Genomic DNA, 13799 nt, shown 5'->3' on the forward strand with positions numbered 1-13799 from the left:
AAATGAAGAGTTACATTCATATCATAAATGTAGATACTGTAGAACCGAAATAATGTTCCATTTGATTTTCTTTATTATAAGATAAATTATATGCTTTCTTCATAAGATATATTATCTACTATCTTATATACTTTACGAGTTATCTTAAATAATATATAAAAGATATTTTATAAATAAATGTATACAAGATATCTCATAATGTATATACGATACTGTATCTCATAAAGTATATAAGATGTCTAATAATGTATACAAGATATGTCATAAAGTATATAAGATATCTAATATGATTATATATGATATATCATATAACTTAATTAGTCGATTACCAGCTGGATCAACATTGCTCAATGAATAAATGACAACTTGGATTGGCATACATTAATCAACATCACTGACGAATCCTGGAAGGACGTGACACCTATATGGTAAAGTATAAATATTTATATCATAAGATATCCTACATACTTTAGAAGATATATTATATTCTAAATAAGCATTGGATCAACATTGCTCCATGAATAAATGAGAACTTGCTATATACTTGTATGTTGAGGGTCTGAAGTGATCATAAGGCATGACCAGTAACACTCTAAATAGGTCAAAAGGTTAAAAAAAGATGTATGGTTTTATATATACATTGTCAGCATACAAGGTAACAACCGAATTGATTCTAATCTAACTCAAAGTCAAAGTATTATTCACGCGTGTTGTTCGTAAATCTATCACATATGACTTTCTCGTGATGTAACACACAATCGAAAGATGTAAAAAAAAAATAGAAAATAAAAGAAAGAAGAAGACTTAAATCCCCTATTTGTGAAAGAGAATGTCAAATTTCATAGATGTTATTAAATTTTAGAGTTCAGATACAAAACTATAGTAATGTTATTACACGTTTTTTCTCTTTAATGTTGGTATTTGTTATTTGTAATACAAGTTTCAGAAAAATGTACTTTTATATTTTTTATATTGTTTGCGTAATACTTCGACTTAAGTTATTGAAACTGTCACGAACAGGTGAATCATCGCCATATGCAGATGTTTAATCCTGAAATATTATTTAACTATAGCTGGTTATATGCATATACTTGACCATAAATAAAAGGCTGTCCCTATATTTACGTGAGACACCCCGATGAAATAGGAGTCAACTTGGTATTTTTTTACTTTTAAATTTGAATTTTTTAATTAAAATGCAGATCTTTTAGTAAAATGATAATAACTTCGTAAGTAAACCTCAGGGAACGTGTTGTGACAAAAGCACAGCTATGTCAAACGCGGCTGTTGATAAAAGATCTTTCTCAAGTGTAAATACAGATTTATGAATGGGCGATTGGAAACCGGAAGGCCGCTTGCCATATGGCATGCGTATGACATCGACTGACCTTCGGGAGGCACCAAGGGGGTAAGATGAGCTCAAAATACATTAAATTTGGCTGGTGAAGTGCTTTGTAACAAGGAATGGTCTTTCAACATGATTTTGTTAATCTGAAAGAGGGAAGTGTTGCGGTATCTGTATTAAGAGCCACATCGTCAAAATCAGTAAAACCGAGGAAATACATCTTTCAACATTCAGTTTGGTGATGTCGGAGATTATTCGAAAAAGCCCTGTGTTATTTGGTTGCTGTCAGCTGTACATATATATATATGAAATACGACCAGTCTTTTTATTTCCAAGTTAAGTTGAATGGTGTTACATTATACATAAAGGATAGCTAACATCCGAAAAAAAACACTTGATAACACTGTGAAATCTCAGCATGTAAAATTTGTGTTTCTTTTATCAAAATTTCAACAATTGGCTATGGAGTAGTATGTCAACTTATTTGATAATTAAATCAGAAATATAACTTCATTAAAAAGGAAGTCTTATCGTCCTTGTATGCTACAAGGTTCTCTATGCTAATCTCTGTACCTTGTTCATATATTACCATCGTTTAATCGATTTTGAGTTAGAATTACGGTTTATTATTATATCGGTATTTTCTGTTGTTTAAGTAGCTACCTGATAATTATATGCCGAGGTATGAGAAAAATACATCGTACAGTTGTGTCGTCCTTAATGGCTTGTATGGGCAGCAGAAATTGTTGAGGTATATCTCAATTGTCCTAAGCCAGTTAAACTATAAACTTCATTTGAAAACAAACGGGAAATAAATAATATCATCTTATATTAGCCATTCTTGTTGGTCCAAATGGAAGCCGTACAAACTGTAGTCGGACAGGTTTCGCCCACGCCAGTCTTTTTACACCAAATAGGGAAATCGCTTAGGTAAAAGCCGAGTGTGTCACCACCGTGCCATATGACAACCCGGACGGTCTAAACAAATACCAGATATTATGTATACAGATCTATGTAAATTAGGAAATGAATACTTTAATCAATTGAATGATTATTTTTCTTATAAATACATTATCATATACTTTTCGATCAGGAAATATAAATTGATATAGTTCTAAAATAAGTTATTGCCATTATATCGAGGGTTTAACGCACATAAAATTGACTAATACAAGAATATACGATAAGGGACATTATATCAAGCTTGTACTGCATATCAATTCAAACAAAACGAGGATAATCATATTCAAGTTTCCATGATAATAAACATGAGATTTTTTCAACATTTGATGAAGGACCATTCAATAAAAGTTTAACCGAATCCATTTAAGTTATATCAATCTTTTCATAAAATCACGTTCACAGTGACTTTTAAGAACTTACTGTGAAAGTCAATACATCTCTTTAAATACATCTTTTACCAAACTAGACATATCAAATCATTGGGAAATCACAACGACACTAAACAAATGCTAAACATAAACACATTTAGAATTAACTCTCTTTGTTATATTATAAACAAAGGTCATCGTAAATCAACATAATATATCCTATTTATTAAATCTATCCTATTGCAATCCTTTCCGGGTCCTGTATTTTACAGACAAGTTTTTTTTATTAAAGTACTAAAGAATATATGATAAGGGACCTGATATTGAGCTTGTACTGTAGATTAATTCATAAAACCTGGAGCATCGCATTCAGGTTTCAATGTACATGACGATCATCAAAATTAAATTGTGCAATGTTTGATGTAGGACCATTTAATAAATGTTTAACTGGATGAAGGCTACCATATTATACTGATATTTGGTCTGTTTACAAATGGCAATAGAAATAAAAGTGATGTTTTATGATGACCATTTTATTAAATGTACATGAAGGAGATTTATTATATGATGTGTTAATGTAGTTATTTATTGCTGCATCATCAACGACATTACTAAAGGGCTATTTATGTGCTCTTATGCCTAGTTCACTGTCTGTATTGTTAGCATAACTCGCTAAAACTAGTATTGTCTTCTTTGTTCATTATAAGCATTGTCACCTCTGGTTTCTGTGGTAGCAGACTGTCTAGATGAAAAAACGTTGTGTTTTTCTGTATCACTATCAGAACTGCCTGTAACACCTTATGTAGCGGTTGCAAAGACATTAAGCGACTAATTTTAAAAATAATGTTTCGAAAATATAAACCTTTGTGTTCATTATTTTTATGCCATACTTGATTGAAAAGTCCTGCTTACAAAGTGATTTGTTGTAGTTTTGCATAAATCAAACTATAAACAGACACTTTCTAAACATGTTAATAATTTAACTAATCGATATCCTGATGTGTTAAAGTCTTTTCATAACGAAGATATCAATTACATTTCTAGCACTGTGTCAATTAACCAGCAACAATGTTGTTGCACTTATACTACCATTCCAAACAATGCCTTGTACCTCAAAAATATTGGTATCTGATGACTGAAGTCTTGTCTATTTGGAAAACAATGTGAATATGAAAGTCTATTGTTTCGAGCTCTCGTTATTCCCCGCTCCTCGTTCTCGGAGATCTTGGAAACCCCTCGGGATTAGATCCCTATATCCTATCCTGTCCACGGTATTGAGGCTATATTCATCCCGTCACAGAGCTTTCACCTACATAATACAGGCTATGATTTTCCTGCTCAAATATTTATTTCCCGATAGTGATAAAAATGCTTATAAACATGGGGACGCATTTCGAGTTTGATCGATGTTCGGATGCTTAAGTTTACCCTTGAATATTTTATAGTGAGAAAGGTGCCTGCCCAACTATCGCAGATTGCTAACGGATTTTTTACGGTTTTTGTGAAGATAGTGCACGTGTCAATATGGAGTTGATATAATATGACATATCGCACCTTTCCACACATCGCGAGCTCACGGCTGTCCTGGTGTAAATAATATATCAGGAGAGAGGAATTGTTTGCTGTCATGTCCTGTCATACAGGTACGACATGTGTCCTCGCTCCGCTAGGTGTCGCTCTAGTGGCAGCAATTAGTGGCAGCCAGCATGGATACAACATTAACATTTCATAAGACAAGGTTTGTAGGAGCTGGTGACGGGTTTATCATCATGAAAATCGCCAATTAAGGTTTAAACTCTTCGCTTCACTTTCTGTGCCCCAAATATATGTACATATGAGTTATTGTGACAAAGAACTCATTACATTATAAATAACAGTAGTTTAAGTCAAACGAGGAGCAAGCCACGCTAGCTCACGCACGGTATTAGAAAAAAAAAACAGGCGGTAAAATTACGTTTGATATATTACTTTATAAAGACCTAACTGGTTAATGGACTGTCAAAAAAGACAAAAACAAATCTGTTTCTTGTTGTTGTTGGTTTTTTTATTTTTTGTTTTTTTACCTAGATTATCTTGTCTACTGCATATTCCTATCCTAGATTATTCCACTTTCTTACAAACAACTCAGCCCACTTCACATCTATTCAAATATGTTTCACGTTATTATCGAAATGTCCTTGTATCCTCAACACAATTATTTAAATTTATGGAGTGGTGCATGTCGACCTATTTATCTGTATATTTGTTTAGTCTTATTTTTAAATTTGCAACTGCATGCATTTACACGTTTTTTAGACCACACAGATGCATTACGATGCAGGTTTCGGCTACTTAATCATATTCGGGTACTATTTACATGTACTTTATAAAAGCATTCCTGAAGCAATTCCAATTATGTATATATAATTTACACGTGGTTATATAATACCCTGCTAACTTTAAAGTAGACGTGATATTTAATCAATATGGTCTATCAAATATAAGAAGTACAATTTATGATTATATCTTGTAAAGGTATGAAACATCCAGTGAAATATCAACTCCACAATACTCCCTCAGTAAACGTCAACTCGGCTTGGCATGCTATCAATAATCAATTAAATGTTTTTGGTAGACTTTCGTTAAAATAGATCTCTAAGACTATATTAGTGAATGTCAACTCAAAAGTGGCATTGCTGGACTTTCCCTAAATTAAATGTAGATGAAACCCTTCTCCTTTCAACAGTTTACTAACAAAATACAAGGCTTCCCAATAAGTTACAGACAAGCGATGGTCTGAGAAAATGTAAAAATACATCTATATATATTACAACAATTGCGACACAAATAATATCAATGAATATGTAAAAACATGTATATATCAATAATATTAATCACTTCCGTAGGCCCGCATGAAAGCGCATGAAAGGTCCTATTGTACCCGGAGAGAACCTATGTGATCGGGCAGGTGATCCGTTAACTTTTCACGACCGATCGCGTCGGGGAGTCGAGCTCAGGCCATTTATATGATAGGCAAGTGTGTCACCACTGTCCACTGTACCACGTGCACCCGATCATCACTAAAGAGGTACACATGCAGTATGATGTCGACGCATACATCCCTTTAAAACAATAGAGTATACCGACGCACATAAACGAAACTATAAGTACTTCTTACTCAAAATCAAGGCAAAATATGTATAGAAAAAATATGGATTTGAATTGGGACTATATAAACAAGCACAATGATAATAAGTCCAGATGATCCGGAAGAGAAAGCGTCTTCTGTTTCATCGACACCCGCCGTACAAATCTAGGTCAAATTCGGGTTGAGTCACACACTGAGAACAAGGGTGTTGATAACGGAACCACTAAGTATTATAATATGCAACGACAATATATGATTTCATATCGTTAAAGGAAATAAAAGAAATCCAAATTACATTATTATCTCGACCAAAAACCTTCCAGTGGCCTTCATCGTGTCACGAAAATAATGAAAATCGGAACAAGCCCTTGAATATCGAATTAACTGGAGATGTAATCAAGATATGTAGGAAAAACACGGATGCTACTATCTAGAAATGGAAAATTAACAATTGGGAAATTGAAATCATCTAGTTTATCATACAGTTTAGTTGCTACCTGTCTACGCTGGTTACGTTGTAAGTAAATATCGATGTAAGCTGCTGATGTTTGCAATGTCCTTGACTTCAAATTCTACATACCTATAGGCAAATTGAAGTATTTGCAAGGTCTCTGTTACCTGTTCTGAGAAGTCTCGTATGAAGACAAGAAAAAATCTACCAATAAAAGGACACAGGTGTCCTCATGGGTATGCCAATAGTCTGTTGGAAGATCTGGTCACCAAACTCAACACGGATGGTATGCTTGTGGACAACTGGGCGCTTCAACAACTTGCATCCTGTAAGAAAAGTTATGCTTATTGATAATCAAATGAGGGACATCAACAATATAACCTATTTAACTACAATTGAAACTATGGGTTTCAAGCTAACATTCGGAACGGAACCATCCTCTAACTGTTCAATTCATCGCCTATCTAAAGAATGTAAAATTCACTTTTATGTGATGCTTGGGTATCACGTCAAACGCAACACACAAAGTAAAGTATGTTTATAACATGATATGGAATAATGCAGAATATGTGGGCACAAAGTACTAGGTTGACCTATTAGGTATTTTAATCATCATATTAGTGAACTCTTTCATTTTATATTCTACAAAAGAAGGTTGCTTATAAATTTATATTGCAATTCTAGAGGAAATGCCACATAAACTTTTATTTGAAATGAAGGAATTCCCCAGGAGAATTTAATGAAACAATCTATTTCTCTATCAAGGTTACATGAATATAATTTGCATATAAAAGTAGATAAACATATGATGAATATTAATAGTCATACATTTTATATCTCGGAAGTTAAGTATATGGACAAATATCGAGATAAAAACATATTAGGTATATTGCAATTACTCGGATATATATAACGTACGGGATTTTAAAGTGTTTTGTCTCACTGAAAAGCATCATTATAAAACTCCTGAATTTCCTTAATTCTAGCAAATATTTTGAATGAGTTGGTCTGGATCTGTCTGTACAACCTAATGAGTCTAGGATCTGGTTTTGGCCATGTCCAAGCTGTTATTTAAAGATAGATATAGATGGTATGCGTTTCATACGAAAAGTATAAATAGTATTTTAAAAACTTTTATATGACGTCAAGCGTATCCATGGTTACTGAAACACTATAAAGGATCAACTCGGGTATTAGATGTCTACCAGATAATAAGTCATAGGATTCACAATATTCACGTGAAAAAGATATGTACAGTTTTCGTGGAAATGACTTGACTTAGGGTAAATAAATGAACATTGTTTTGTTTCCGCTGTCATTGTCGTAATTAAGGAGATATTGACGATTGTTTTCCGTCAACTCATTAATAATGTTACCACACATAAACATTTCTTGCGTTAAGGGTACATTAGATACTTTTTCACAGGTGAAATAAAATCGGAAAAAAAATAAGCATTGATGTCAATTTTTTTTAGTTTCATCAGGGTATGAAAAAAATGTTGTTTGCAAACTGCGGATTTATCCGGTTGGAATTTTTTTCATACCCCGATGAAACTAAAAAAAATTGACATCAATGCTTTATTTTTTTATTTTTTTTTTCGATCTTTATTTCACCTGTGAAAACTTATCTAATGTCATAAAGTAACCGTCTTCGCTCCACATGTTTTTGCTTTTATTTCCTTTTTCCTTTTTTTCTTCCTTATGTGTCCTTTACTAGTCATGTGTTGTTTCTACATGTATGTATAGATAAATTTTCAATGTTTTTTGTCTTGTCAAAAATAGATTTCAGTTCATCAAATGCAAGCTGATGATCATTTCACTTTTTCAGTAAACAGGTTTGGAAATGGAAACGAGTATAAAAATATGTCGCATAATAACGATGTAAGTCTCTAGAGTTTGTTTGGTTGTTAATAAATCATCATCGCGTACATAAATAGCTTTTGATTGAAAAGTAAGTGGAGGGACAGCTTTATTGATAAACTATAAAGTCACTTAGCGTATCTTAAAACAAATGAATTAATCTCCCATGGAAGGAACATGAATTATTTACAAAAGCAGGTTATAGGTCTCTAGATAGAAAGGGCTTCTGCATAAAAAATGTCGAAAACTAAAAACCCATTGGTCAATTTGATACCCATGTGCATATCGTCACTAATTACCCTAAGCTACTGCAATAAAGAAATGAGTTCAGTTTTTTTCACTTTGACAAAGATAGCAGTTTACATTTTTTTTGGCATACGGAGTACAGCTTTACTGTGGGTATATATAAGTAATGGACTTTGTCATTTATTACGAGAAAGGTTCGTTAGGGATATAAAAAGGTGGGTTGGCATAATGGCCAGCATATTCTTGATTTTTTTTTTAAAACTACAACAGGACATGCAAAGCACTCCTAAACAAAAATTAAAAGAACAAACTTTTCCTCTCACTTGTGAAATGTATTCATCATGAAATTATTTTGTCTAAAATTCACTTATCTAACACTCTTGTAGAGTGTACTGTTATTTGACCACATGACCACATTTTAGTCGAGGTTAATATATAAAAGACAGTAAAATCTGCGCTGCGCTCCATATTAACCGTAGTGGTTACTGTGTAGTTGTTAAAATTCGCGGGGCTAATATTTCGCGGTTGCCCAAATCGGAGCAACAATATAGTTTGTGAAATTTCCCATCTTGTAATCGTTGTGCAGTAAACATTGCTATACATTTGCGTTGATATATAGATATTCGTCAGGCGTTAACTTTCGCGCCATGATTAATGACTGCTGATATAGCGAAGTTAAAGCCCACGCGAATATTAACAACACTACAGCACTACAGTACAGTAAACATATAACTAGTTTCAAGGTAAAACTCAAGTCACTTTATATCAACGTACGATGCTTTTATTCAATAACTTTATAATCAACGGATTTTATCAATAATGCGATATATCTCCAATTAAATGTCAGCACATTGGATTACTTATAGAAACACAATTAAAATGTTCCTGTTATGGAAATATGAAGTCCATATCATCTTAAATGCGCCCATGACTGCAAGAAGTAGATCGATAAATGAAGAAGACCAACAATATAAAAAGGTCTTACTTCTAGGTTAACTTCAAACATATGTGCAAAAAATTTCGGATAATAGAAAAAACAAATCAATAACATTAAGAAAAAACACAACCATATTAAATTCTGCTTCAATAAAAGTCAAAACTGTAACGAACTTTCATTATTGTCTCATAAAATGTAAGTGTATCCTGATTTTGCTGCGTTGCCCTCTGAGTACTGTTTGAGATCGATGTTTTCCCCAGTGCTTTCTGTCAATGGACATGCTTCTTGTGACTTTGAATATGCATTGTCTCGACTTTCCTTTGAGTTATTCTTTGCGTTTCTTTCTTCTAGCGCGACGCCTTTTTTAATCATATTTGTTACTGGAAAGTACAGCCCTGACTTCACAGACTTCCCACAGCCATGCCTTAAAAATCCTCTCTGACTTCCGAATGTAGAACCACAAGTAGAACATTTGTATGGATGTGCAGACAGTCGACAGCGCTTGTGTTTCGGGGCACTCGCCAGCGCTATAACGTTTTCATCGTTCTCGGATGCATTGCTTTCATTCTCGTCATTTGTCTGACAGTTTGCATTTTCATCAGTTTCATTGGTCAGATACCGTTTAATGTACGATGCAAACGATTCTTTTACAGAATTTTGTTCGTTTTCATCATTCACATGATTTTCGTCCAATTTAAACTCGGTATGGTCAGTTTTATCGCTAATATCCGTTGAATCATCATCTGGCGTCTTCTCCTCGAGGTCATGTTGAGTGAGAATTGGACTTCTGCCAAGTGCAGAAAACGCCATGTTGAAATTCATCCAATTGAATATGCGATTCTGTTGCATATTTTGTTCATCATTGAATTTAAAGTTTTCTTCTTTTTCAGCATTTTTATAAACTTGCCTGTAAATCATTTCGGGTAGAGAGCCGGTTTCTAATCTCCACTTCGCAAGTTTATGCGATATACTGTCAATGTGAGTTCCTTTTCTATTATCAAAAGTATCCTCGAAAATGCTCTGGGTAATGGAGCCGTGCTTGACCCCATCCTTTGCATGCACCTTTTGATGACGCTCCAGATTACTTTTATGACTTGTTGCATAAGCACAGTGCCGACATCGATAGTCTTTTTGACCACTATGAACTGTAAGATGTCTTCTGAGTAACGCTTTCCGACAGAAATTCCTTCCACAAATTTGACAACGATAGCCTCCTCTGTGGTGAAAAGACACATGCTCTCGAAGAGCAGCCTTGGATCGAAACACTATTCCGCAACATTCCAACGTTTTAGAACACTCTTGATGCATTGTGACAATGTGTCGTTTAAGGTTGTTTTTTCTGTCAGTTACATATGTACAATGTGTACATCGGAGATTTCTTTTCTCATAATCCATATAACGGAAATGTTTTGCACTGGAAATGCTGGTGTATTCTTTTTCAGAGTTATACAGCTGCGAATTTTGATGAATATACCTGCTGATTTCATAGCTATCAGGCTCACCATCTATTGGCGAAAGGGAAGAAACTTCAAGTGCAGAGTCGGTGGTTTTCATCTTAAAATCCGTGGGATCCAGTGAATTCTCAGAAGAAGTTCCCTTGGAACTGGAGTTAGGTGATTGGTATATGTCGCTATACATATTGGTGAACTGAAATATATTATATTGTATTATATTAATTGTCTCAAGAATAGTGCATTAGTTTTTATAATGATTTTATGATAACAATGCACATGTGAAAAGTAAAATATGATTTGAAATATAGAAGAAGAAAAAATCTTTCAGCAAATTAAGCAATATGAATCCTATATATATATACATGAACTATGGATTGATATTTAACGATCATGCGCTTCACACATTAGTTCGCACAGTATCATGCTAAATCGCATTTCTAGATTGCATATAGGGTTTTTATGCCAATATAGCACATTTGTAATTTTATAATAACTTCTATTTATTTAAATAACATGATGAATTCTTACTATGACACTTTAGATATTTATTTATACATCTATACACTTAAATACATTTTAGCACGATTTCTATATAAAAAAGAAATATTGCGGTTGTTGAGCTTTATACTGTGCATAGTCGAAATCAATACATATGTTTACGCTATTTTCCTATCAATACAATTACTTGATATGAACAAAACATATAAATCGTTATGCTTTCTTACAAATAGTTACTTGTCATCATACTTTCGCCCTTTTTTATTGTATGAAAGAAAAACAGAATTGAAATGAACAGCTCATAACGCGAGTATTTAGTTTATACATGAAGTAAACAACTGCGAATTAAATGCTTTAACGCTGGTCATTATTCATAAATATCCGACATATTCAGCAGATTAATTTTAAACTTTAATCTAATTAATATAAAATGCAACAAGAAATACATACCTTTATATTGACGAGAACAAAGGTGTGCTCCCTTCAAACATCGCCTCATGTATGCTCCTGAAATTCCCATGCTAGCATAAAAATACCGATTGCAACATAGCATAATTGGAGAAAACAGAAGGTCACGTGATACTCTAATAACCAATTGAAAATCGTTTTGCTTCAACGGCTTGTCGTTGATTTCTTGAATACATTTATCCTTCCATTCATAAAACAGCAGATGAGAGCGAGGCGTCCGTCCATTGTATTGGGAAGTGAATAGCAGTAGTCGCGGAGAGGAGAGTACAGCATTTTTATGAATGAAATCTGTGAGAGGCATTTAAATAGTTTAAGTTTCAATAGAAGACATCGTAAAATTCACGCTCGAGTACCTACGCCTGTGACGTAGTAAGCGAGACATTTAATCCGCCAAAGACCTTCACATTTGGCCCCTAATACAATAAATATCCGGTATCTGATCGCAACACAAATGTCTTGCGAGACTAATTCAAATATATATAGATGTATATCACATCTGTAATCTATTTATTTCCAGTACGTATCACTGCTTTTGCTCTTTTGGGAAAGTCTTTTGTCCAGATTTCAATAATACACACCCTTCTGCCTATAACAAAGAAATTAAAAAAATTCTTTTCTCAAGTGATTTTATAATAGAAATAATAAATTTAAAACCAGTTTCCTATTTCAACAAAAATGAATTAATTGCAATATTAGAAAATAAGAAAACAGAAAAATTTCGAATGATGAAAATATTGGGAGACATAAATGATGTATACCTATCGAAATGCCATACTTACTTACAAACGTATACCTACGATTTGGTTTTCAAAGCCATTCCCTTGGACTATCTTCCATTTACATTTAACTACAGAATGGCCACACAATTATTTTATGATCTGTATGACACCAATTTCCTAAAGACCTGTTACTAGAACATTCATTTTCTACCGTAGGAACAATTTTACCTTTTTTATTAGAAATAAATAGAGAATTGTAATCGGCTACCAAATGGTCCTAAAAGTTACTCGTCATAGAGTAGGTGCACAACCTGACTAGCAACACGATTAGTCTTATTAATTTAGTGTCTTTGATGATAGCAATATTTCCTCGTCCCCACTTCCTCTACATAAAAATATAATTCTAAAAAAACAAACTAATACGTCGTTAAAGTCCGCCGTCTACAATATCATTTAGAATATTAATGATACCGGAAGGAAGCAAACGCCGAACCATTACCAAGTATAAAAGAATAATAATGATTTGTTTTTGATCTTATGAAGCTAGTATTTGGTATTTGTTTACCTGTGTTTAAATCAATTAAGGTTTATATTATCCATCTGGAGTCGATCTTTTAAAGTTCATACATAATAAACACTACTAGCAATCCCATCAAAATATATAAAAAAGATATAACAATTTATAACATCACATGGAGCCAAACTAAAAATACCAAAATACTAATTCCTATGGTTTCTACGGGAAATATTATAGAATTATTATATATAAAATAAAATCTGAAATAATATCAATATATGACCTAGAAAATACAGATAACAAAAGAAAGCTATATTTTGTGAGTGACCTATCCTGATACCAAAGAAACATATCCGGACCACTGCGACCGTGCCACGACGACATCTTTATAAAAAAAGATAGCTTCGATGTCCTGGTGATCGACTCGAATATGTGAGTATATATTACCGCAATACAAGGCCAGGTATTTTAATGAGGTAATAACCAGTTCTTGAAATATACTGTACTATACTGTACTGTATTATATTTTGCAGCATTTGATGTACATGCCAAATCTCTGTTGCATTAATTAATACATACATGAACATGTATAATTCAATTGCCTTTTTGCAGTTTTTTTTTTTTTTTGCAATCATTCCCAATTTAGTAAGCAGGTAAACCCCTTTGACACATAAACCATAAATTATATATGCACGCTTTCTGACCTGTAAACTCCATTTACCCTTCATATATTGATATATCATCACATGCTTGCAATTGATTTGTTAAAGACATTAATAAAAGATTTGTTCTGTTTCGTTAAAGTAGAAACAGACACCTATTATATGTAATGTAATATTACTAATA

At 33.2% G+C, this 13799-nt stretch overlaps 1 protein-coding gene across 1 annotated transcript; it reads right to left on the reverse strand.

The window, feature by feature from the left end:
• Positions 1 to 9125: 9125 nt before the first annotated feature.
• LOC117341684 (zinc finger protein 845-like) lies at positions 9126 to 11767 on the reverse strand. The gene is made up of 2 exons (XM_033903546.1): positions 11700 to 11767; positions 9126 to 10944 (listed from the first exon to the last, which is right to left on the reverse strand). The coding sequence occupies exon 2, from the start codon at positions 10933 to 10935 to the stop codon at positions 9484 to 9486; it is 1452 nt and encodes a 483-aa protein (XP_033759437.1). The 5' UTR covers positions 10936 to 10944; positions 11700 to 11767; the 3' UTR covers positions 9126 to 9483.
• Positions 11768 to 13799: the final 2032 nt, after the last annotated feature.

Source organism: Pecten maximus, chromosome 14, assembly GCF_902652985.1.
Source record: "Pecten maximus chromosome 14, xPecMax1.1, whole genome shotgun sequence".
Classification (NCBI taxonomy): domain Eukaryota; kingdom Metazoa; phylum Mollusca; class Bivalvia; order Pectinida; family Pectinidae; genus Pecten; species Pecten maximus.

What these genes read in the sequence shown, in the direction of transcription:
- LOC117341684 (XM_033903546.1), bottom strand. Translation starts at nt 10,935, where the DNA reads ATGTATAGCGACATATACCAATCACCTAACTCCAGTTCCAAGGGAACT.